Source organism: Trichosurus vulpecula, chromosome 7 (assembly GCF_011100635.1).
Source record: "Trichosurus vulpecula isolate mTriVul1 chromosome 7, mTriVul1.pri, whole genome shotgun sequence".
Lineage (NCBI taxonomy): Eukaryota > Metazoa > Chordata > Mammalia > Diprotodontia > Phalangeridae > Trichosurus > Trichosurus vulpecula.
In genome coordinates this window covers 153,930,563-153,953,866 of record NC_050579.1, presented here as the reverse complement: position 1 = coordinate 153,953,866, position 23,304 = coordinate 153,930,563, and the positions used below count along the sequence as shown (strand labels likewise).

The 23,304-nt window shown below is 34.8% G+C and overlaps 1 protein-coding gene across 1 annotated transcript in view; it reads right to left on the bottom strand.

Moving 5' to 3' along the window:
* Nucleotides 1-277: 277 nt before the first annotated feature.
* The window catches only part of TUBE1 (tubulin epsilon 1), a 30,689-nt gene continuing 7,662 nt past the window's right edge, over nt 278-23,304 (bottom strand). The window contains exons 5-12 of the mRNA XM_036766545.1: nt 19,312-19,427; nt 13,224-13,345; nt 11,449-11,636; nt 11,060-11,238; nt 9,801-9,941; nt 4,583-4,723; nt 3,902-4,076; nt 278-1,151 (exon numbers count right to left, since the gene is read on the bottom strand). Of these exons, the coding sequence (XP_036622440.1) occupies nt 993-1,151; nt 3,902-4,076; nt 4,583-4,723; nt 9,801-9,941; nt 11,060-11,238; nt 11,449-11,636; nt 13,224-13,345; nt 19,312-19,427 (1,221 nt within the window). The 3' untranslated portion in view covers nt 278-992. The remainder of the gene's footprint in view (nt 1,152-3,901; nt 4,077-4,582; nt 4,724-9,800; nt 9,942-11,059; nt 11,239-11,448; nt 11,637-13,223; nt 13,346-19,311; nt 19,428-23,304) is intronic.

The following is a 23,304-nucleotide window of genomic DNA, read 5'->3' as shown; positions in this document are numbered from 1 at the left end:
TACCCTAGCCATTTTTTGGCTATCATCCTTTGTAACATTTTTAACTCACAAAACTTTTCTCTTCCATATCTCATTAAAGTCTGTACCTAGATAGAATAAAGTTTTTGACATAAATAAGGTAGGAAAAGTCTAATGATTTATTTCAATTGATTTGCTAGTAAAAGAATAGGAGCAAAAACCAATCTTTTGCTAAAAAAGAGATTAAAGTATTAGCCTTGAATTATAAGTGAAATTTTTGTATAGTCATGCTACAAATGAACGTAATTCAAACATTTCAGATTATAGCAATTTTGTAATATTTATTTCACTTGCTTACTACAATGTCTAGATGTTAAGCCTGGAAAAGTTCTGTACTTTTGTGTAGACTTTATTGTGCAAAGTAATTATAAATAACAGAACTTGATAAATAAGGCACATTTACTACTATGAAATCAATGCGGTTGTATAATAAAATCACATATTTTAAAATAATTTTGAATTACTTTGAATGAAAAATCAAAAGTTGATTTCATTTCCAACTGCTATAATAAAATCATTATCAACCCATATTTTTATTAAACCACTCCCAGTATATCATATCAGTTTTAAGTATTTCAAAATAAAGCTGAATGTTACATATACAAAAAATATACCCACATCAGTCTTTTTATTAGTGTACAACTCCTGAATATCAGGTTATAAAAAGGCAAATAAACTTCATATTTCTCATAAATCTTTAAAAAACACGGTTCTTATAAAGGCAAAATGGTTGTAGATATGGTTCAAAGGTTGCACTGATTCCAAATGTGGTATGGTATATCTCCTTCAAACTGTCTTAAAGGAAACTTTTCTCCTGGACAGTAATGCTGCCTGCTACTTTGAAGAAAATGAATGAAGATTTCTTGAGTGATAAAATCAGGCAAGATTTTCTGAGTGATAGAACACAAACTAAAAAGTCGACCATCAGGAAACCAAAAAATTTCTAACTGAAAAGAAAAGGTCGTGGATGTGTTTTACATCACTATCCTCAGTCTAAGTGGCTCGTGCGTAGGCAAGCCTTTTGTGACATCTAGTTCATCATAGCTCTCTATGAGAGAGGACAAAGAGGACACGGCTTCTGTGAAACAGCTTTCCTCCATTCCATCAACCTGGAGGTAGTGATGAAGATGAGCCTACAAAAAAAAAAGTTTAATATGATCATTTTGGCAATTTATTCATTCAACAAACTGTGAGCAAAGCCCTGTGCTAAGTCCTGGAGAAGTTCTAACTCTTATGAAAATTACAATATAGTTAGGGGATAAGGCACAAACGTAGATAACCACAATATGGAATGTTATGGAGGTGGGTTACAAATGTACGAAACCAAGTACTACATACGGTGGAAGGCTGTCACTGATCAGGGACTGCTTAACAGAGAAAACAGCATTTGAGTTGAGTTGAGAGAATGACTAGGAATTCAAAAGATGAAGAAAGGGCTAAATGTAATGAAAATGCACTATATTTGTGTAAAAAACAGAAGCACACATTAAAAAAAAGCAAATTTGATCATGCACTTAGTGGGAGGGTACTCAAGACTAGAATTTAGCCCTAGGATGTTAAAATTTGTTCAAAAGAAAAAGGGTTGGAGGGTAAAGTACAGTGATATATTAATATATACTCATGTAGGGAAATTTGGGAAACTGAGGGGGAAAAGCATGGTAAAGAGTACATATTGTCAAGAATCAAGAGAGATATAGAACTGCCTTAGCTACCTTGAGCCTCAGTTTCCTCATCTCTAAAACTGGAGTACCACCAATCACAGGACTGCCATGAGGTTCAAATGAGATAATGTATGTAAAGCCCTTTGTGAACTTTAAAGTGATATATGATGGCACTTATTAGTATAGAGATAGAAATGATATTATGGCAGATATACTACAAACCATCTAGACAAGGCATCTCAGAAATTGATCACAAACCTGGCACAAGTTTACCCCTGGGTTAATGAGATATGGAGGTCGAAAATTTTGTGAAATCTTTGTGAATTAAGAAGATAGTGATGGATGGCAATATGCAAAGACCACTCATGTAGAAAATATGGTAATGGGGAACTTTAACTATGATGACAACTATGGGCATCCTCTCTCTGCCAAAAGATGAACTGAAAAGTCTGTGATTTGACTTCATGATAATTTCAACCTTCAAAAGGAGATGAAAGTAACAAGGGAAACTTTGGTTCTAGACTTGACTCTTCATCAACTGTTTGCCGAAGCAGAAAAAGAACTGATCCTTGGGAACAAGTGACTACTCCATCACAAAACTCATGAGGAGAAGAAAGCCCAGCATTGCAAAATGTGCATCTTAGATTTTAGAAGAGCACATTTCAAAGGGTAAGGGGAAAGGATATGCAAAACTCAATGGCCTAAATTTTTACAAAATCAATGCAAGAGGCATGATATGTTCTCAAGAATGAGATTAAGACACAAGCAGAACTGATTTCAGTGAGAAAGAAAAGGAGGTGTCAAATGAGATTGACAAGGAACTTTATGACTAGCTTAGGCTTTTAAAAGACATGTACGGAAGTCAGGGCGTAATGGAAGATGTACAACAGGAATAGTATGAGGTATATTAAGGCTTGGAATAACCCAGGGCTGTCAAAGAATTCTAGGGACAATTTTAAAAAAAGCTATGCTGGGAAGAGAAGAAATGATCAAAGAAAGGACAGGCCTGGTGCTTGAGGTACATGGCTAATAATAATTGATGATAGTAAAGCTGAACTACTTACCTCTTATTTTGTTTTTTCTCTAAAGAAAATGATTTTTAGACTGGAAATAATAGAAAAAAAATTAGCAGGCAGAGGAGAACTAAAATAAGTGGGAAGATGGTCAGACAGCATCTAGCTGCACTTAATAGCTTCAACTCACCAGGCCTAGATGAACTACATCTAAGAGGATGGAAAGACCTAATTGATAAGTGATTACTGAGCCACTATTTAGTGAACTTCTAAAAAATAAGAATAGGGAAGTTGCCAAAAGATTGGCGAAAGTAACAATTTTCAAAAAAGAGGGAAGGGTGGAATCTACAAACTATGGATCAATGAACTTAAATTTCCATTTCTGGCAAAATTCTACAGCAAATTATTAAGGAAATGATTTCTAAACATATATAGAAAAAGAAACTGTGATCAATATAAGCCAGTACAGTTTCATTAAGAAAAGGTCATGCAATTCTAACGTAATTTCATTTCTGGATGGGGTAACTAGACTGGTAGATCAGGTTAATGCTGTAGATATAGTTTACCTACATTTAAAGAAAGCATTTGACAAAATCTCATACCATGCTTGTAGACAAGATGGTGAGGTATGAACTATATAACATGGTGGGGTTTTGATAAAAAACCCAAAAAATATTGGTTAATGATAACCAACTTTGAGGGAATGAAGTGCCCCACAGAGCTATCCTTGGCCCTATGACGTTCAATATATTTATCAGTGATTTGGATATGCTTGCCAGCTTTTCAGGTGACATAAAGCTCAGAGATATAACCAACTGGATAATAATTCAAATCCAGAGAGATCTCAACAGGTTAGAACAGGATCTGGATCCAAGGGGCCCTAGATTTCAGGTAGTCTGTAAACTTGAGTTGAAAAACACAGAAAAAATGACATATTTATTTCAATATAACTGGTCTCCTTTGTAATCCTATGGGTTTTATTTATTTACAATATTCTGAGAAGCCAAAGGCTTTACCAGTTTACCACAGGGCTGCCTGACACACAGAAAGGTTAAGAACTTCTAGAATGATAGCAGTGAAAGACTTCTTCTCTTGAAAGAAGCAACATCAAATGCAAAAGCTTAAATTATGTAAAAACAGGATAGTCCATATGGTCATCTTTAAAAATAACTAAAGTTGGCAAATTTGTTATGTTTTACTGATAATTACCTTTTTCTTGTAGAGTCTTGTGAATCTCTTTTTAAGTTCTATGAAAGTTGGTTTTATACAGGTGTTGTTTGCTAGTGCCAAGAGTGAGTGACAATGGCCCACAGGTGGTACTGAACACAAACTTGTTTTCCATCCTTCTTGATTCCATGAGACAAAGTGGAGAGAAGATTTCAATCTATGAATCAACATTTACAACTAAGAATCAAGTAATATGAATATATGAACAATGAATTAGACCAGTACTACACTAATTATAAATATAGGATAGAAAAGAAGTGAGAACCAGTGAGGTGCAGCAAGTAATACATCTGGAGCCAGAGAACTGAGACAGGATGTTCAAATCCCGGTTCTGTTACCGAGTATAGTGGGTGACCTTGGGTAAGTCAATTAACCTCTTAGGTCCTCATAGTGTAATGAGGCAGTTGGACTAGATGGACTCCAGGGTCCCTTCTAGCTATAAATCTTCAATCCTGTGAGGATGGGAAGGCTTGCCTGATTTGGGGGAACCAACAAGACAGCTTTTTTCCTGGCAAGATTAGTTTTGTGACTTTTTAAAACAAATTTCTAACAGACATTAAACACAAATAAATAATCATGAAGTATATTGAAAAAGTCATCTTGAAGAGGATAGACAAGAGACATCAATAAAACTTTTTTTTGAAGTAAAAAGTGAGGCCAAACCTTTCAATATTTCTTCGAAGATCTGAAATCTGCACATTTCCTCGAACCAACAAGGCACAAGCAAGGTACAGACTATGCTTTGGGTCAGCCTGAATGAGCTGGTGGTCTTTGCTAAAAGCATCTGAAAACATCTGATCTAACCTAAAAAAAAGAAGGAATCATCTGATATACAAAATCATACTAAAAACAATTTCAGTCATTTTGTGTGTTATTACCATTTACTGAAAAGCTCATTATCAAAATCAGCTATAAATAAGCTACGATATAAAATATACATATAGAATCTTAGCTATTTTCATACATTATAGTAACTTTAATAACTGAACGCCAATGAAAAGATGAGCATTTAATTTTTATTTTCTTAGGAAAAGGAAAGATTTTGTAGTTATTTTGATAATAAAAGAATTCATATCATTACAGAAATCTTATAAAAGTGTTAGATCAGTATAGTTATCTATTTCTAGAACTTAAGTCATGTTAAGGAATTAATTTTAATATGATTTCTTTAGTCACCATAATTACTCCTTTTAGCATTTTTATGATTTCAGTCCAGCATATGCTCTTTATTTTAATTATGAGTACTAACAAAACTTAGCTAACATAACTCAACGTAGAGATTGGACAAATCATAAATCCATGATTCCTTAATGCTCAGTACAATATAGGTTTAAGACATCCTGCTATAGTGTTGAAAGGGCCAACTCTTAATTTCATGACTCCCTAACCTATTTTGGGTAGGTAGGTGGCATAGTGGATAGAGTGCCAGGCCTGGAGTCAGGAAGACATAATTCAAATCCAGCCTTAGACACTCACTAGCTGTGTGACTCTGGGAAAGTCACTTAACCCTGTTTACCTCAGTTTCCTCATCTATAACTGAGCCGGAGAAGGAAATGGCAAACTGCTCCAGTATTTTTGCCAAGAAAACCCCAAATGGAGTCGCAAAGAGTTGCACACAACTGAAACAACTGAACAGTGAAATCTATTTTATCAAATAACAGACCTTAGATACAGTGTGTATTAATGAAAGGATCAGAACAATCAGATGATTCCAGATGAAGCAGGGCCTTAAAGGACTGACTGACTGAAAATTGAGTGCAGACCACATGTTATCTTCCAGACGTGTTTCATGCCAGGCCACTGATTCGAGATCAACACCAGAGCTGATTCCTAGGACCAGACTTCTAGATAGTCACTGATCCAGAAGTCCAGTCCAAACACCCACATCAAAATCTACTTCTACCAGACGCCCCCAGCTAGTACTTCCTCCAGTCCAATGGCTAAAGATTTGCACCTCTTGCTCCCCTAATTCCCATAAATCAGTCACCATCTGCTATCTTGCCATCTCTCCCCATGTTCTCATTTCCTTTCAGCTGCCCTTTATCCTAGATCCCTTCTTTCTTACAACTTTCCCATCATCCTACACCAAGGGAAATCTGGCTTTTTCCAGAAGACACCATGTCCCTGGCCACTATCTCCTGCGTTGCTACTTCTTTTGTGCCTTGCACTTGCTGGGCCAGGAGGAGAAGGAGTCGGTCTAGTCTTTATTTCCCTACTGCAACTTCAGATCCTATCTCTACCACCATCACTTAGATTAGAAAGTAGGGAGAATGACTCCAAGGCCAATCTGGACCAGGTGATATAGATATATAGACTAAGCTGTGAGGAAAGGTTGCTAACAAAGTCCAATTTCCTATCTCAGAATCTTCCTTTCCAATCCATCCCTTGCCCTCATATGAGGTCTTCAATATACATGCTGATCACCCTTTGAATGTCCTTGCCTCCTACTTCATTAACCTTCCCAACATCCATTAGAACCTTTATTCTACATATTTATTCAATCTCTCGACCTGGAATGCATTAGCTCCTCACCCCTTCCTCATAGAACCTTTTTTTCCTTAAATGCCAGATATATTCAAGATGAAGATGAAGTATCACCTTCTAAGTGAAACCCTTCCTGATTCCCCCCAACAATTAGGGTCTGTCCTTCCCCCCAAACTACTTTGCAGTTCTTTCCCTTATATTTAATCTCTATACACACCCACCCACCCATCCAGATACATTATACACACACACACATACTTGTCTTCCTACTATCATATAAACGCCTTGAGGTGTAGAGATTATTTTATTCATTATATTTGTATCCCGAGCACCTAGCTGAGTTCTTGGCATGGCATAGACATTAATGAATGCCTGCTGATTTATTCATTCATTATGCATTAGTAACTCATAGGGATAGTTCACAAATGTAGGCCTCACCATCATCTGAAAGTATGCCACCTTCTTAACCATGAATTCTCAAATTTGGATTATGTTGTTATCCTTTCATCTCTCAGTTTCACTCCTCTTAAAACTAGTCTTCATCCTCATTGCAATCTCTGGACCCAGTCCACCTCTCCCTGTCCACCTATTCTGTCATTCCTGCTCTCACTTCATCTACTTCTGTTCACTATAGTTAACTGAATGAAAATGACTTAAAAAACAAAGGAAAAAACAAGAGTAAAAACATTTCTTAAGCATTCACTAGGTGTCAAACACTGTGCTAAGTGTTGGGGATATAAAAAATTGAGACCAGCTCGGGGCCTTCAAAGAGCTCACACTAATTGGGGAGCAGTATATATTTGACGGTTCAGCTCCAATTTGAGGGTTCAGGTTGGGGGTCTTGGGTTCCTTAGGTTGCATTGGTAAATAATTAACTTATACTTCAATTATACACTGCCCTTCAACCTCAACCCCTTTGCCCTTTGTTTTCCTACCATCTATACCCTGTCAATTTTCTACCCTGGACACCCTAACCATATGCCTTTTCTGATCCTAATTCCATAATGCTGAACGTTGTCAGTAGAAGTCATTAAACTATGCTGACTGCATTCACTAGAAATTCATGTTATATAATCTCCATTGGTCCCTCACTGTTACATGGCAATGCTTTTATTGATCCCTGATTTTATTGTACCTCCTTCGGTACTATTCTATTCCTCTTTTCTCCCTTGTAGCTCCCAAAAGCCTCCCCCACCTGTTAGCAGAAAACCTTCCCTCCTACCTGAGAAAACGGAGACCATCTGCCATGAGTTCCCTGATCTCTACACTTCAAACTACCTTCATTGATCATTCACTTATCCTCTGAAGGTACAGGCCTGACTCACTGCCATGCTCAAAAACCTACAAGTGGTTCCTCATTGCTTCTAAGATAAAACAACTTCAGTCTGCTCATTTAAGATCCTTTATAATGGTTCCATCCTGTCTTTGCAGATTTTGTGTTTTTCACCTTTACATATGTCTTGTTTTAGCTAAACTGAACACTAGCTGTTCCCTAAGTTTGACATTCCATCTGCATCCACTGTGCCTTTTCATAAGCTTGTGCCTGTACCTGGACAACACACTCTTTCCTCATCTCTGCCTCTCAGAATCCCTTTCTTCTCGCTTCAAGGATTAGCTCAAGTTTTACTTGTTACATGAACATTTTCCTGATCTGCTCAGTTGCTAGTGCTCTCTCCTTCCTCAAATTACCTTCTATTATGTTTATTTGTGCATATGTTCTGTCTCTCCAGTAGTAAATAAGCTCCTTGAGCACAGGGGTCATTAGAGAAAGGAAAATGGTATCTTGATTTTTTAAAAGGGATGAGGGGAAAGGAAATGCAACCTGCAAAGTACAGGCAAGTGAGCTTGACTTCTATTTCTGGCCAAATTTGAATGCATTATTAAAGAAATGTTAGTGAAGATCTAGAAAAAGAACTAAACACAAATAGTTGACAAAAACTCCTAACAGGTCACACCAGCATAATCTTATTTCTTTTCTGACAAGATAAATTGGTAGATCAGGGGAACGTTTACATATAAAGTTTACCTAGATTTAGCAAAGCAATTCAAGAGAGTATTCCATGCTGTTCTTGTGGAAAAACAGTGATGTGGACTAGATAATACAATTCAATCAATTCAATTCTCCTTGAAGGGTTGAACTCAAAAAGGAGTCATTAGTGTTCAATGTCAACCTGGAAGCAGAGTTCCCTAGAGAGCTGTACTTGGACTTGTGCTATCTAACATTATTATCAATCACTTGGATTAAGGCATAAATGGCATTCTTATTGAAGCTGCAGACGGTATAAAACTAGGAAGGATGGCTAATAAACTGGGTGACAATCAGGATCCAAAAAGACTGAAAAATACTGGGCTAAATCTAAAAAGATAAAACTGAACACAATGTAAAATATAAAGTCTTAAAATCCGAATTGTCAATGGCCTTGGATTTATGTCCTATGAGGAGCAGGTGATGGAACTAGGGATGTTTAGTTTGAAGAAGGAAAGACCATGGGGAGGCTGGAGAAACAAATAGCTGTGATGAAGGATTTGAAAAGTTGTCTTACAGAAAAAGGAATAACTTCTTAGGATCATAGATTCATGGCATGAAGGAACCTTGCAGATAAGATAGATCATGTAGTCCAATGCCAAATTTTACAGAAAAGGAAGCCACATCCCAGTGAAGTTAAGTGACTTGCCTGCATTCCCACAGGCAAAATTTGAATCCAGGTCCTCTAAATTCTAAAGCCAGACTCTTTTTCTCTACCACACTGTCTCCATGAATTGCTCTAATTAGCCCAAGAGGCTACAGAAGTAATGGATGAAAGTTGCAAAGAGGAAAATTCAGTTTTATGCAAGAAAAAACTTCCCAGTAATTAAATAATTAGACCTATTTGAAACTGGAATGCTGCCTCAAAAAGTAGTAGATTCTTTCTCATTGGAGGTTTATAAGCAAAAGTAAGGTGACTATTTGTTAGATATATTCTACTGGCGATTCTTTTTCAGGAATGGATTGGATATGACGATCATTTAAGGTAGGTCACATCCAATACTAAATCTGTATGATTTGATAAATTCTATCTTAGAGAATTTTCCCAAGTCACATTTTTTTCATTAAAAACTGCATTCTTTGCTATCATTAAATATTTAACATATATGAGTTTAATGATCACATATAAATATGAAATGAGCCTAATAATTTTCACCTTTCAAAAGCTGACATCCTAATTACATGCACAAACTTGTGGTAAAAATGTAATTTTCAACTGGATCTTTTCCAAACCTAACACAAATATGCTAAATATAAACTAAAGAGAAATATATTTTAATAAAAAGTATTATTCATATTTTCTCAAATGTATTTTAAAATGGTTGTTCTATAAAACAAGATCTCTAGAAATTATATGTCAGTATGTCTTACCTTCGAGGAGGAATGTTTACATCTGCCAGTGTATACAAAGGTGTGAGACTTGAAACAAGATAATGAAGTTGAGGAAAGGGAACTAAATTCATAGTAATTTCATTAAGATCCATATTAAGGGAACCTTCAAATCTGGTAGAACTGAAATATGAATATTATAACAATTAGGAAATATTTGATTTTTAAATTATATACAAATTTAAAAATCCATTTCCTTTCATTTAGTGAATACTTTTTCAAACCATTACACCAGCTGACATTTATATAACACTATCAGGTTTAGAAAGCTCTTTATATGTATTATTCCATTATCTGTACATGGCTGATGAAATTTTCTGTTTCTTTGCCATTAGATTTTGGTATTGTGAAATCTATTTGTTTTTTCTGTTGGAGATCCAGGAGTAGGGCTCTAGATCCATGAATTCATCAGTACAAACACTGAAACCATTCATCAGTGTCAATCAGGATCTTTTTTAAGTTTAGTCTTCAAAAAAGGGTTTCACAGCCACTGAGAAATCAAGTGATTTGCCCACAGTAAGACGGCTGGTATGTGCTGAAGGCAGAAACCTTATCCCTGGTATTCAAGACAGCAAGACTGGTTTTCTATCCACTATTCAACAATACTTCTTGTGAAATCCCACATAGAATGGTAATTTAAAGATCACACCTAACATACCTAACAATTTTAGCATTTCAACCTCTGGGTTATTTTAATAATTAAAAACCTTCAAATCACCTTGGCTCTTCTACGTATTTAAAGAAATCTGATTTAAGATGCATCAGCAGTCTCTTAAGTTAGTCACACAAAAGTCTATGTACGAAGATCTTAATTACATCAAGAATCCTTAATGAAATGCCTTTAGTCTACCTGGGTACATTATCAAGTTTTCTTGCTCTATTCAAGCTTTGGTATTCCTCTATTTCCAAGTTCTTTATTCCACACTAGATAAGTGATCTGGCTTTTAATTTTCTTTTTGAAACTGGTTCTGCTAATACATGAGCTGGTGTATGTATACCAAGGTCTAGACATTTAGGCTTTGAATTTCTAGTCAGTTATTAGATGATCTGAAAAAATTCAGGTTCATAAAATTTACTACAAACTAAATAGTAAATAAGTCATTTGCAAAATAACTAGCAGTAAATAACTAAGTGCAAAAAATTTAGGTGCCAAAGAACTATGTTAAGAGTATCCTGGGTTTGTAAATTCCCTTAATAATGCCAGCTAACATTTTCCCAATGAGTATTCCCAATGAAATTACCTTGTTAAGTTGAGCAGCAAATTTCCTACAATATTATTCATTGTATCAAATGGCTTTTCTTGCAGCTTTTTTTTAATGCCACTTCCATTTAAAGTTATCAGACTCTCTGGCTTCACTGCTGTTCCTGGCTTTCCAGATGTTACCATCTGATTAATTTTACTAACGATGTCAAATAAAGACTTTTGAGGAAAAAAATCAAGAGAGAAAGTAAAAATTCAATGCATATAAACAGTAAATATGTAACTGAGAGAGACTGGGGAAAATAAGTCTCTTGAATCAGAAATTAAGTTAAAATAGAAGACAAAGTCTGTATCTCAATAACAACATGCTTAGTTTATGACTTGTCAGCTGAAAAATTTACAAGATCAAATATCAACAGTGTTTCTTACTTCATTTTCGATGGGCAACACACAGTCTGCATGCTCATTAAGTTCCTTCATTGCCAAAACACTATTATATGGTGAAGTAATGACATCATCCTCACCAGATGGAAAAACTGAAGTCACAAATCTGTATACTTCTGGGAATTCATCCTCAAGCACATTTAAAACAAATGTGCCAAGACCAGAACCCGTCCCTAAGAATGACAATTGAAGAACACATAAAATAGTATACAAAATCTGTAACACTTTGGTTACATTCTATTTTTCACTATTCACATATATATCCATATATGAAGACACTTTTACTCTATCCTAAAAATATTTCTATGACAAAGAATACATTTATTCCATTTTATATTGGGAAATAAAGAGAGTGGGTAGTGAGGTTTATAGCTACTTGACTGCCATTGTGTTATGAATAGAGGCTTTTCTAGATTTTTTTTGTAACACATAATTGTGCTGTTATGATAACAAAACAAATGAGAGAAAAGTGAAAAACTGTGATAATCAACTAGTTGTTTTCTGTATTCGATGTCATATAATTGGTGTAGTACATATATCTTAGTGATGAAATTCAACTAAGTAAAAATTTAACTTTGTTGTAAAAAATTGAATGTGACTATTTTAAATTTATTTATAAAATTAAGATGTTATACTAAAATTTATGCATCAATTAAGAAAAGGTCCTGTGGCTTAAAAAAAAAAGTTTAAATAGTACTGTTTAAAAATGTGCTTATATCTGTGGTGGTTTTCAATTCAGCTAGTTAATATGAATGCATTATATATGTAATTAGAAAATATTTTTAATGATTCTAAAAGACTGGAAAATTGGTATCTCTGAAGCTGTACAAATGATCTCTTAAGAAGCTACCACAAAATATAAAAATGTAAAATGAAACTGTTTATGTAAAAGTCATTCAAAACAGATGCTGTATTATGATGGCATAATGAAAACTTGCTACCAAATTTAATGTTCATGACAGTCTATAAAAATAGTATAATGTAAAATGCATCTTTAATGTTATAGTAGGATTTTAAATATATGTGTATTCACACAATACACATATTAGCATTTAGCATGTCAATTTTCTGTTCTCAAAACTGGTCAATTCTATCTATCTATTCAATAGTCTAATGTCTTCTATTTCATGAATGGATAGATAAAATTCAGTTCCGGTGTACAAGTTATCTCTTATTCAGTACCTTATTCATCTCTAGGTCACTCAATTTATTAGGCTAAGGAATGAGTTAAAGGTGCTGAATCCAAGAGTATCTATTATATATTTTTTCTACTGGTGGCAATTCTGAGAATTATAAATAAGGAAAAGTTTGGAGATGCTGAAAAGGCTATAAAATTTTTATTATAAAATGTGTGAATAAATTCTCTAGGCTCCCATTGCTCACCTCTAGTTGGCCTATGTTGTAAATTTAAGGTAGCAAAAAATTTAAGCAATTTTTTTTTCTGTCTGTAAACACTATGAAGTTTTTAGAAGCATAAACAATTTTGTTTAAAAATTGTACACTAAAACTCTTAGACTGCATTTATATTAGTTTTTAAAATATCAATATAAAACAGATTACAAATGTTATTATTATTATTACATTTAAGAATGTTAAAATTTCACAAATCTCAAGAGGATAGCAATTTGATTCAGGCATAATTCAGCATAATTAAATAATACTGCACATATCAACTATAGGTTCTAAAATTGAATTCCTTTATTTAAAACTGTAAAGTCATTTCTAATTAAACAGTTATGGGTAAAAGTAAGTAGATTTACCTCCTCCCATGGAATGAATTATAAAGAAACACTGCAAACAGTCACAGTGCTCTGCTGTCTGTCTGAGTTTCTCCACAATTTGATCCCGGTACTGAGAGCCGAAAACTTTGTAACCCACAGCCCTGGAAAAAACATTAAATCAAAAGTAAAACAAACAAAACCCTTTGCACTTAATGCCTCCAGAGCTTTCCTTTTCTGAGGTACATAAGAAGGTACAAAATAATGTGAATACTTCTTCTGAAGGCATAAATGCCAATCTGTAGTTTCATAACCCTGAATTAAGTTCACAGCATCACAGGCAGGGTTTAGCACCGGAAAAGATGTTAGAGGTCTTACAGTCTAAAACCCTCACTTTCCAGAAGAGGAAACTGAGGCTCAGAGAGGTTATGAAGGTCACAGCAGATGCTGGACTTGAACCCAAGCCTTCTGAGTTCAAACACAGTGCTATTTCTAATATACTACATGCTTTCTTTTTTTTTTTAATATAAACTTACTTCATAGCTTAATACAATATAAAATCCACATGAAACATTTAACCAGCATTATACTACACAAATTCCAAAATATCCTAAAGGGCATTCTTATCAATGGACAAGGAACTGTACTTTTCTAAATTTATCTTTTCTCTGAGATTTTAAGAATTTTGAATAGATAGTCATCAATGATCTTGGTCTATAATCCATTTTCCCCTTTATTCTTCTTTGAAATAAGACTACTATTAGGACTACATTTGTCTCATGAGGAGTATTTTCATAAAGAGTATTTTCTTTCTCAATTTTTGAGAATTATACAATGTAGGTAATTAGTTTTAAAATTCTGATTCTCCTATAAATCCATCTGGACCAGAGTTTTTTCTCTTTGGTGGTTCCTTTATAGTTAGTTCTATTTCCTTTTCTGAAACTGGATAATTTAAGATCGCTATTTGGTGGTGTTTAAGTATCTTGTTTTTGAAAATAATTCACTATTTTTTTGTGTTCTTAATTTTGTTGGCATGTAATTATGCATAGTAGATTCTCAAAACTGTGTAATATTTGTTTTTAATCTCTTCTGATTTTGGCTTTTTCAATTGTTTTGTTGATTTGATTTCCTGCCCTCTTCTTTTTAACTAGCTTGGCTAAAGATTTACTAATTTTGTTAGTTTTTTCAAATTCAATTTTATTTTCGGTTCCAAATTCTCTACCTCCCTCCACCTCCACCCCCACCCATCAAGAAGGCAAGACATATAATATCCATTATACAAATGAAGTCATACAGAACAAATTTCTGCATTAGCATCATTTCAAAGAACCAGCTTTTAGTTTTATTAGTTCTAAAGTCCTTTTGGTTTCTAAGTTAATGATTTCTTCTCTAATCTTCCAACTTTCTTCTTTTGTATTTATCCAAGGTTTATACATTGGATTTTAAAAAAAACGAACATTCAGTTAGGTAATGTTCTTTTTCTAGTTTGTTAATATATGTTCTTATGTACATTATTTTTTTTTCCTGAGGACTGCTATAGCATCCTAGAAATTTTAGCATGTGGTCTCACCATTAATTCACATAATTACTCTATGATTTACTTTTTGACCCACTCATTTAGGATTACGTTACTAAACCTCCACTGAAGGTTTGTGTCTTTTGCTTGTACTCCCTGAACTAATTATCATTTTTACTGTGTGACATTTGTAAAGGATGTGTTTAGTATTTTTGCCTCTTAATATTTATTTTTAATTTCTCTGTGCCTTAATACATGGCGTATTTTTATTGAAATGCCATATGGTGCCAAAAAATAGGTATGTTTTTTAGTTGTCTCATTTAGAAGGCACTATAAACCTTTTATTTCTAATTTTCTAACAATTTGTTCAATTCTCTATTTTCCCTTTTATTTACCTTTCTGTTAGATATAGCCAACCCTGACAGAAGAAAACTAAAGTCTCTTACTGTTGTGTTACTATTTTTATCTTTTTGCAATTCTTTATGAATTTAGATGCTACATATTTGGAGTATAAGTTTAATACTGACATTGGTTTCTTGTATATCCTTAACTTTATATTGTCAATTTTTAATTTCTACTTTGTCTGAAAGCATGATTGAATCTCCTTTTTTGGATCCACCTGATGCAGAGAAAATTTTGTTCCAGTCTCTCTAGTTTACTGTGTTTCTTGTAAGCAAAAGACTGTAGGGTTTTTGTTACGATCCTTTGCTGGTTGAGTCCACATGTCCATGTGTGGGCTCTTTTGGCTTCCTTCTTAAGGCTACTGATTTACATTAAACTTCCCTAGAAAATGGTGATACCTGGTGTCCAAATTCAATGCCCCATTTGTCATATGGAGGTGACCCCAGGTTTTGGAAGGTTATGCCAGAGGAATACAAGTCTTAGATGATTCTACTGTACTAGAAAGGCCTGGAGCAGGGGGGGTGGGGAACCTGTGGCCTTAAGGTCACATGTGGCCCTCTAGGTCCTCAAGTGCAGCCCTTTGACTGAATCCAAACTTCACAGAACAAATCCCCTTAATAAAAGGATTTGTTCTGTAAAGCTTAGACTCAGTCAAAAGGCCATACCCAAGGACCTAGAGGGCCACGTGTGGCCTCGAGGTTGCAGGTTCCCCACCCCTGGCCTGGAATATGGTCCTAGATATACACTGCATCTACTTTCCCAAGGTCATCATCATTAGTCTGGCCACTAGATGATGAATTCTTTGGCCATGACGACTCACATAGAAAAATACAAAGTGGCCCTTGGACTTAGCTGGTTCACTCTTACCTCTGCAGTGACAATGATAGAAGAAGAGGCAGAGGCTGCTAAGAATCACATAGGCTTTAGGCCATTTAGAAATGTTAACTAAACTGTCACTTTACTGTGAAATAGCTGTCCAATGACCAAGACATTAAATATCTATCATGACATCCTTAATATAAATGAATCCAAAAGACAAACGGATCTGTAATCTTACTGCTCTGGATGTTGGGGAGGGAGAAGAAGGCACACAATGAATGAGGTGGAAGCCTTCTTTAACACTGTGAAGATACTAAGGGAGCACTGTTTGTCTACCTGTTAGTGCTTGCCCTCAACATGTGACCAGTCCATATTCTCCTTCCATCTCTGACATCTTTCACTCCTGTTCTTCTTTGAAGTTCCTCAATGGTTGTATGTTGCAGTCTGATCATAACTACTTTTCAATTCTTTGGAGTCTTCTGAGTTTAATATCTCACAACCATACAACACTGGCAGAATAGTTAAAAAAAGATGGACTTGAATCTGGAAGAAACTTGAGTTCATTTAAGGAATGTTGCAATTTCCTGAAGACAATCAAGTCTTTTCCCCTCCTGCTTAATTCTAGGTCCAGATCATTGTCCATTTGTACTCCCTAAGATACATAAGCTCTGACGCAAAGATCACCAAACATCACAAAAGTGACTAGTACAGGATTATCAGCAGTACTGTTTCATGAAACAGCAAAAAGGGGAAGGGAAAACATGTTTATAGAAAGCTTAGTAAGACAACTGACCAAGGCAAATCATCCAAAAGGTATTTAAGGATGGCACAGATAAAAAATCTAAAGAGATTTGTCAAACCTTTTAGAACAAACCATTTTCTTCATCACTGAAATTGAAGTCACTACATTTTGACTCTAATGTCACAAGTCCCCAACATGCTAAGAAATGGCACTAAAGAAAACAAAGTCAAGAAGAACAGATGATTAAATGTACCCTGAGGAGATCTTCGCTGGAGGTAACTTTGAGGGCCTTGTGTGACTGACTCTTTAAGATATATCTGAAATTAGGGAAATGCTTGGAAAAAATCATGGGTACTATAACTACTCAAGAAAGATGACTGAGAAAATATCAAGTACCAACGCACATGCCTACTTTCCTATTCCTACAAAATTCTTATAAGAAGATTTATATGAAATAATCTACACATATATTGAAGACACCTTTGATGAAGGCATGAGAAATGAACAAGGCTATCCTTTAGCAGCCCACATCACCATATTTACACTGTTGACAGAAAGGTTCAGACAATACAAGATCCCACTAGGCTTACTGTTTGTTGATTTTACAAAAGCATTTGGTTTTAGCAAAGTAAAACGCTGCCTTAAAAGGCTCTTCTCTAACAATGTCGACCAAGCATATGTGAAACTCATGCAACACTACTTTAAAAATGCAACACTGAAGGACTCTGATGACCCTTTGATTATTAATAAATGAGGGCAGGGCATAAAATATGGAGAAGTATGCTCACCATAGGTCTTTGTAAATATTATAAAGGATGCCCAGCAAAGAATACAAATGGAGGAGGGATTTTCTATAGATGCTGAAGTCCTTCAAATGCTCTTATTAGTAGACAATGATTTGCTGAAATGGTACGAAAGACAAAGAAATTGTAAAGGCTCCTAAATGAGGTCCACAATTACTCAAGAATTGATCTAACTACTCATAAAAAGGAAAAGCGAGTAGATGAAGAATGTCCAGACTATAACATACAGTCGGATCGATTGTACAGAGCTGGTCTATTAGTATGTATATCTTGGGCAGACACTAAAGATCGACAATGAACTGGTTTTAGAAGTAAAAAAAAGGTTAGATTATATTTGGGAAATTGTGAAGTGTTTTTTAAAAATTATCTCAAACTTCAATCTGGAATTAAGAACAGTCTTTTTAGCACCAGCTTCCTCTTCCAGGATATTTTAAGGCTGGGAATCACGTAGCTATCATAGTTTCAAAGGATGATAGAGAAAACACATGGTGAGTCTGGAGAGGTGGATGCAAAATCAACAAAGAAGTGTGCAACAAAATCAGCATAGAACATATGACAAAGATAGTCCAAGGATCCAGTGTGATTCATTGTATCCATAAAATGTCAAAAGATCTAAAGGAATACCTGCAGTATTTTGGATAGATAACCCACCTTCCCCACTAAAAAAATTTATGAGAAAACATGAACAAGAGACACACAAGATGAGAAAGCATGGATAGAAAGTTTACAATTTGTACCATGAGAGGGAACACCTACATCAATAATATCACAGACTGTATCTTCTTAGAATTTTGTTCTTAATGCAAACACAAAAATGAATAAGACATTATTAAAAAACTGAGAAAAGCATAATATCACATAATAAAATGTTTTAAAAATAATAAACCTATAAAAGCTTAAAATGTGAAGACAGAAATCAATGATAGTTGACTGTTACTAGTAAAAAAATACATTATTTTGTAAAAAGAGAAAATATTAAAATGTGGTTTTCTAATATTGTAACTAATAAATTCACACTGTAGGACTTCTAATCCATAAAACATAATGGAAATATATTAAATATAAGTTAATGACTAATTCTAAGATGATGCATGAATCCTGTGATGCCATTCTGGCTAGCTCTAAGGCTAGATCTTTGCTTCTGCAATATACTAGCATTGTGACTTTGGATAAGTCTTAACCTAAGCCTCGGTTTTCCTGTATGTAAAATAGGAAGAACAAATCTTGCACCACCTACCTCGGTGCTGTTGTGAGGGAAGTGCTTCATAATTTGCAAAAAGCCAAATAAATATTAGTTATTATTATTGTCCCTTCTTTTTGTGCATCAATTCCTTTAAGCAGCTGGATAAAAGTCTGAGAATTTAAGCCCCAAAATCACAGAAGGGCATTAGTAATAATCTGTTAATCAATGAAACCTTAAAGATCAAATATAGGTAAGTGGTTAAGTAAATCTAAAAATCCCACTATTAGAGATTTATTTTCTAAAATATTTTCTATTAATTCTTTAGAAACAACATACTTTAAAAATACTCAACTGCTAAGTAATTTGGAATTTTTTTCCTATCTCTCTCCTCTCCTTAAAAAGTGATAGAAAAAATTAGAGGGCACTGATAATACTAGTCAACATATGTAACTCTAAGAACTAGGTATTTCATACATCAAAAGGAAAAGAGTCAAAGACAAAAGCTAGGAACTGAAAGGCTAACAGAAAGCAAGATATAGTAAGGAATATTAGAGTGATCTTTCACCCTAACAGCTCCTTTAATGTATTTGTTTTAAGTGAATAGCATCTACTAGAAAGAAAGCTGATTGTTCCAGTTTCAGCTGCTTTGTTTTGCATATTCTCACCAATTATTCCCTGAGCCAGAAACATTTGTGATGAGTTGCTTGCTATCAAATATATCTTTCAATGGTCCCTGAAGGATTTCATTCACTACTCCTTCCTCCATGTCAATCAAGACCGCCTAAGAAAAGAGAATTAAAATTTAATTAACATATTTTACTTTAAATTCATTATCCAGTGAATTCAACAACACATTTAAGCTGAAACTTGATTTTTTTCTTTCCAGATTTAATCAAAATGTTCCTTTAAGAAAAATGTATTTCAGAAATCCAATTTAAAAGGGAAGGTTTTACCTTTTTATTTAAAGGTAAAATCCATTTAAGAATTGGATTCCACCAGGTACTATATTTTTATCCTATTCCAGAAAAGGAAATAAACAACACACATTCATATTTTATTTTCCCATAACCTCCTGTTGTACTAGAAAGATGTACTGACCTTTACTAACAATAGGCCAGGCCTTATTACAAATAACAAAGAAATGTATATCTTTTTTGTAAACTTAATATTTTAAACACATCCTCAAGTGACTCCAATGGTGATTACAAAGCTTGTTAACTCTTTTGTTTATATGTCACGGAGGAACTGATTGATGTGGATGAGTTTTTTTCCTGTCAGTAAGACAAAATTCAAAAATACAATTCAATATACAATGCATTAAATATCTTCCATTTTATATGGTGTGTAAAAGCTTGGGTGAGATTTGAAAGTTTACATAAATTTTGGTCTCCAGCAGGCAAATATGACACAGACAAAAATAATATAAAACAAAATAATACATGCCAAATAGTACAGAGGTGTAAGGAAAAGATCATAACTGACTTGGAGTGGAAGAGTGCAGAATGTGAGGGAGTTAGCATTTGATAATCCAATGAAGTATGAAGTTAGAGGGCATTCCAGGCAAGAGAACATAAAACACCTAGAGCAGAGGTGAGGAACCCTTGGCCTTGAGGCTGCAGGCTCCCCACTCCTGACCTAGAAGGTATTAGTATGAAATAAAGATAGAAAGGTATTGTGGGGAGTTTTGAATGCTACATGAGCTGTATTAGATATGCAATATAAAGTCACTGGAGATTTCTGAGTATCATATGACTAGATTTATGCAGAAGAAAATTTCCTGGCAGCAGTGTGAAGGATGGATTAAAGAAAGGATATACTATGGATATTATGTGGTTAGAGACACGTGAGGTAATTAACGAAACAGTAAATAGGAGGGGGTAATGAGTGTTTATACCTGAATGGTAATAGTTGGAATAGAAAGAAAATAGGACAGATGTGAAAGGTTTATCTTGTACAACTGTACAACTGACTAGACTTGGTCACTAATTGGATGTGAAGTGAAAGGAAAGAGTAAAAGGTAACACCAAAATTTCAAATATGGATGACTGAATGGTAGTACCATGAAAAAAATAGTAAAGTCAGAAGGAGGGGCAGATTTGGCAGAAGAGATAAGAAACCGGGCATTAGATGTCTACCATTTTTTGATGGGAGTTAGAAAACTGGCCAGCATGCCCTTACAGAGTATCTACTGTGCCCAAATTCCTCTAAAAGGAACTATAAGAGATTATTAGCACAGTATCTAGCACACAGTAGGAGCTTAATAAATACTTGCTGACTGATTTAAAAAATAAAATCAGACCCTGAGGAACTGCATAATAAATAGGGCTTTGGAAGCAGCATCAGCAGCTTACTCACATACACAGACAGACACATAAAACTATTTAATAAAAGTTGCAAGACATACAAATATGCATGAATTAGCATGCAGTGGTATAAAATATTTACATAAGTAGTTGTGGTAACTTACATTTCTACAGTGCTTTAAAGGTTTACTTTCCTCACAACTTTGTGAAAGTAGTTAGTACAAGTAGTACCCACATTTTACAGATAATGAAATTGAAGTCTCAGAGAAATTGATTTGCCCATAGTCACCAAGTTAGCCTCTGAGCCAGAGTTGAAATTCCTGTCTCTTGACTAAATCCACCACTCTTTCCACTACAATACGCTCTCTAAATAGACAAAATAAAGATGTTAACAGTCAGGGGGATTAAACAACAAAGCTCTCTGAAAAGAGGAGCTCTACTAGTTCAAAGATGCATCTTGCCCAGAGGTCACACAATAAGGAAAGGTCAGAGCTAGGATTCAAACTCAAATTCTGCCCTCTTTCTGCTGTATCACTCTACTTGTGAATGAGCATAAGTTCCATTAGGAGGTAAATTTGCTAAGAATCAAATTTGGCAAAATTGGGATAATTTGAAGAAAAATCTCCCAGTCCAGACACTACTTTTCTGGGGTATATGAGAAACAAGATCAAGGACAACTAGGGAATATAAAAGGATTAAGGAAAATTAAGGAGCATTAAGGGTAGGACCAGAAGAGGTAGACTCAAGAAGGATAAAGAGAAGGTAACTAGAAAGACAAAGCAAAGGTTAGTGGAAAAAACAAGAAGATAAAAGTGAAGGCACAAACTGGTAGTAAGGCAAATTGTTGAGGCTAAGGAGAGCAAACTGAGTGGGGCTGTGAAGTTATTAAGAAGTGGATGAAAGACAGTAAAAATTTTAACCATCCACATGTAGTCCAAAAGAATAAGGCTAAGAATCTCAACGATTACAGAAAGTCAAAGAAATTATACAGTAATTTGTATTGAGATTGTGATGTCTGGATTCCTTCTACAAACGAGGGATTGTTTTTCATGTTCCAAGTGTAGAATGGCCATCTTCCAGGAGAAGATGAAGGGATTTGAAGAGAGTATCTTTACACACTATGTTATTAAGGAGCATAAGGTGTTTCTAAAAGGAAATAAAAGTGAAATTTCAATGGGAAAAAAAAATAGGGATCTGAGGTAAACCAGAGGAAACCTGAATCTTGTGAAGAAGGCTGGAGAGTAAAAACAGTGTTACATAGAGATGAAATTAAAGAAAAAAGAGATAGTTACACAATTAGAGCTTAAAAACAGACTTGAGGGTCTTTCTGAAGAGACAATGGGACGTTCTGAGGAAGAAGTCATTTGTCCTTTTGAGTCATAGAAACTCCTTGATATGATTATCCAGTAAAGGTCAGAGGAAAAAGAGAAGAGAGAGTAGGAGGAGCTGATGATACTACTCAGGGACACTGAGGAAGCTATGTGTCAATTCCACAATAATAGAGAGGTCTCCTATTGTCTTCTCAAGTTACATATCTGAGGCAAAACAGAGAAACTCTCAAGACTTCATAATGGATGACCACTATCCAGCTCTGGTGACTATTGTGGGCACAAATGAAATTGGCAGAAAGAACCTGAAAAGCATTACCAATGATAAAGTCTGGGGCAAGAAACTGAAAACCAAAAGGCTACATATATTGTGTTTTACTCATTGTCGCCCAATGAAGGCAAGGATGCAGAAGAAAAAATTGGGAAGTGAACAACAACAGTTGGTTAAAAAAGTTGTGTCTAAGAATGGGATTTGAATTTTGGACCACAGCTTAAAACAAAATTGACAGAATCCTGGCCAGAAGGCAGCCCATGAGGGTCCGGGGGTGCTCAACAATGAAATTCTAAAAAGAAAAAAGGAAACAACTGTGGTGAAAAGGAAAAAAATGGGAATTGTTCACAGAAACAGATGTGAATGCATGGAGAAGACACCAATTAACTTTCATTTTTAAAAAGGAATGTAAAGAAGATGGAAATAAGTCAAGGTAGCTGAAGATGAATATGAGTGTGGTATAATCTTACAAAAAGGACATCAAGAACACCAAATCTCAAAATGAGCTGAGGCTGGTGAGGGAAGCTAAGAACAATAAGTTTTTGTTTTTGCTTTTTAAATCTATATTGAGACAAAAGGAAGATCAAAGGTGGCACTGAACCTTTACTTGAGGTGGATAAGAGTGAGGAAAATGGCCAAAAAGGGCAGAGCTGATGAATTCTTATTCATTTCTGTGTTTTCAGTAAAGACTGGCTTTTGTCATTCTGGAAATGACAGAACAACAACTGATAATGAGGGGACAACAAGAAAAGGAGT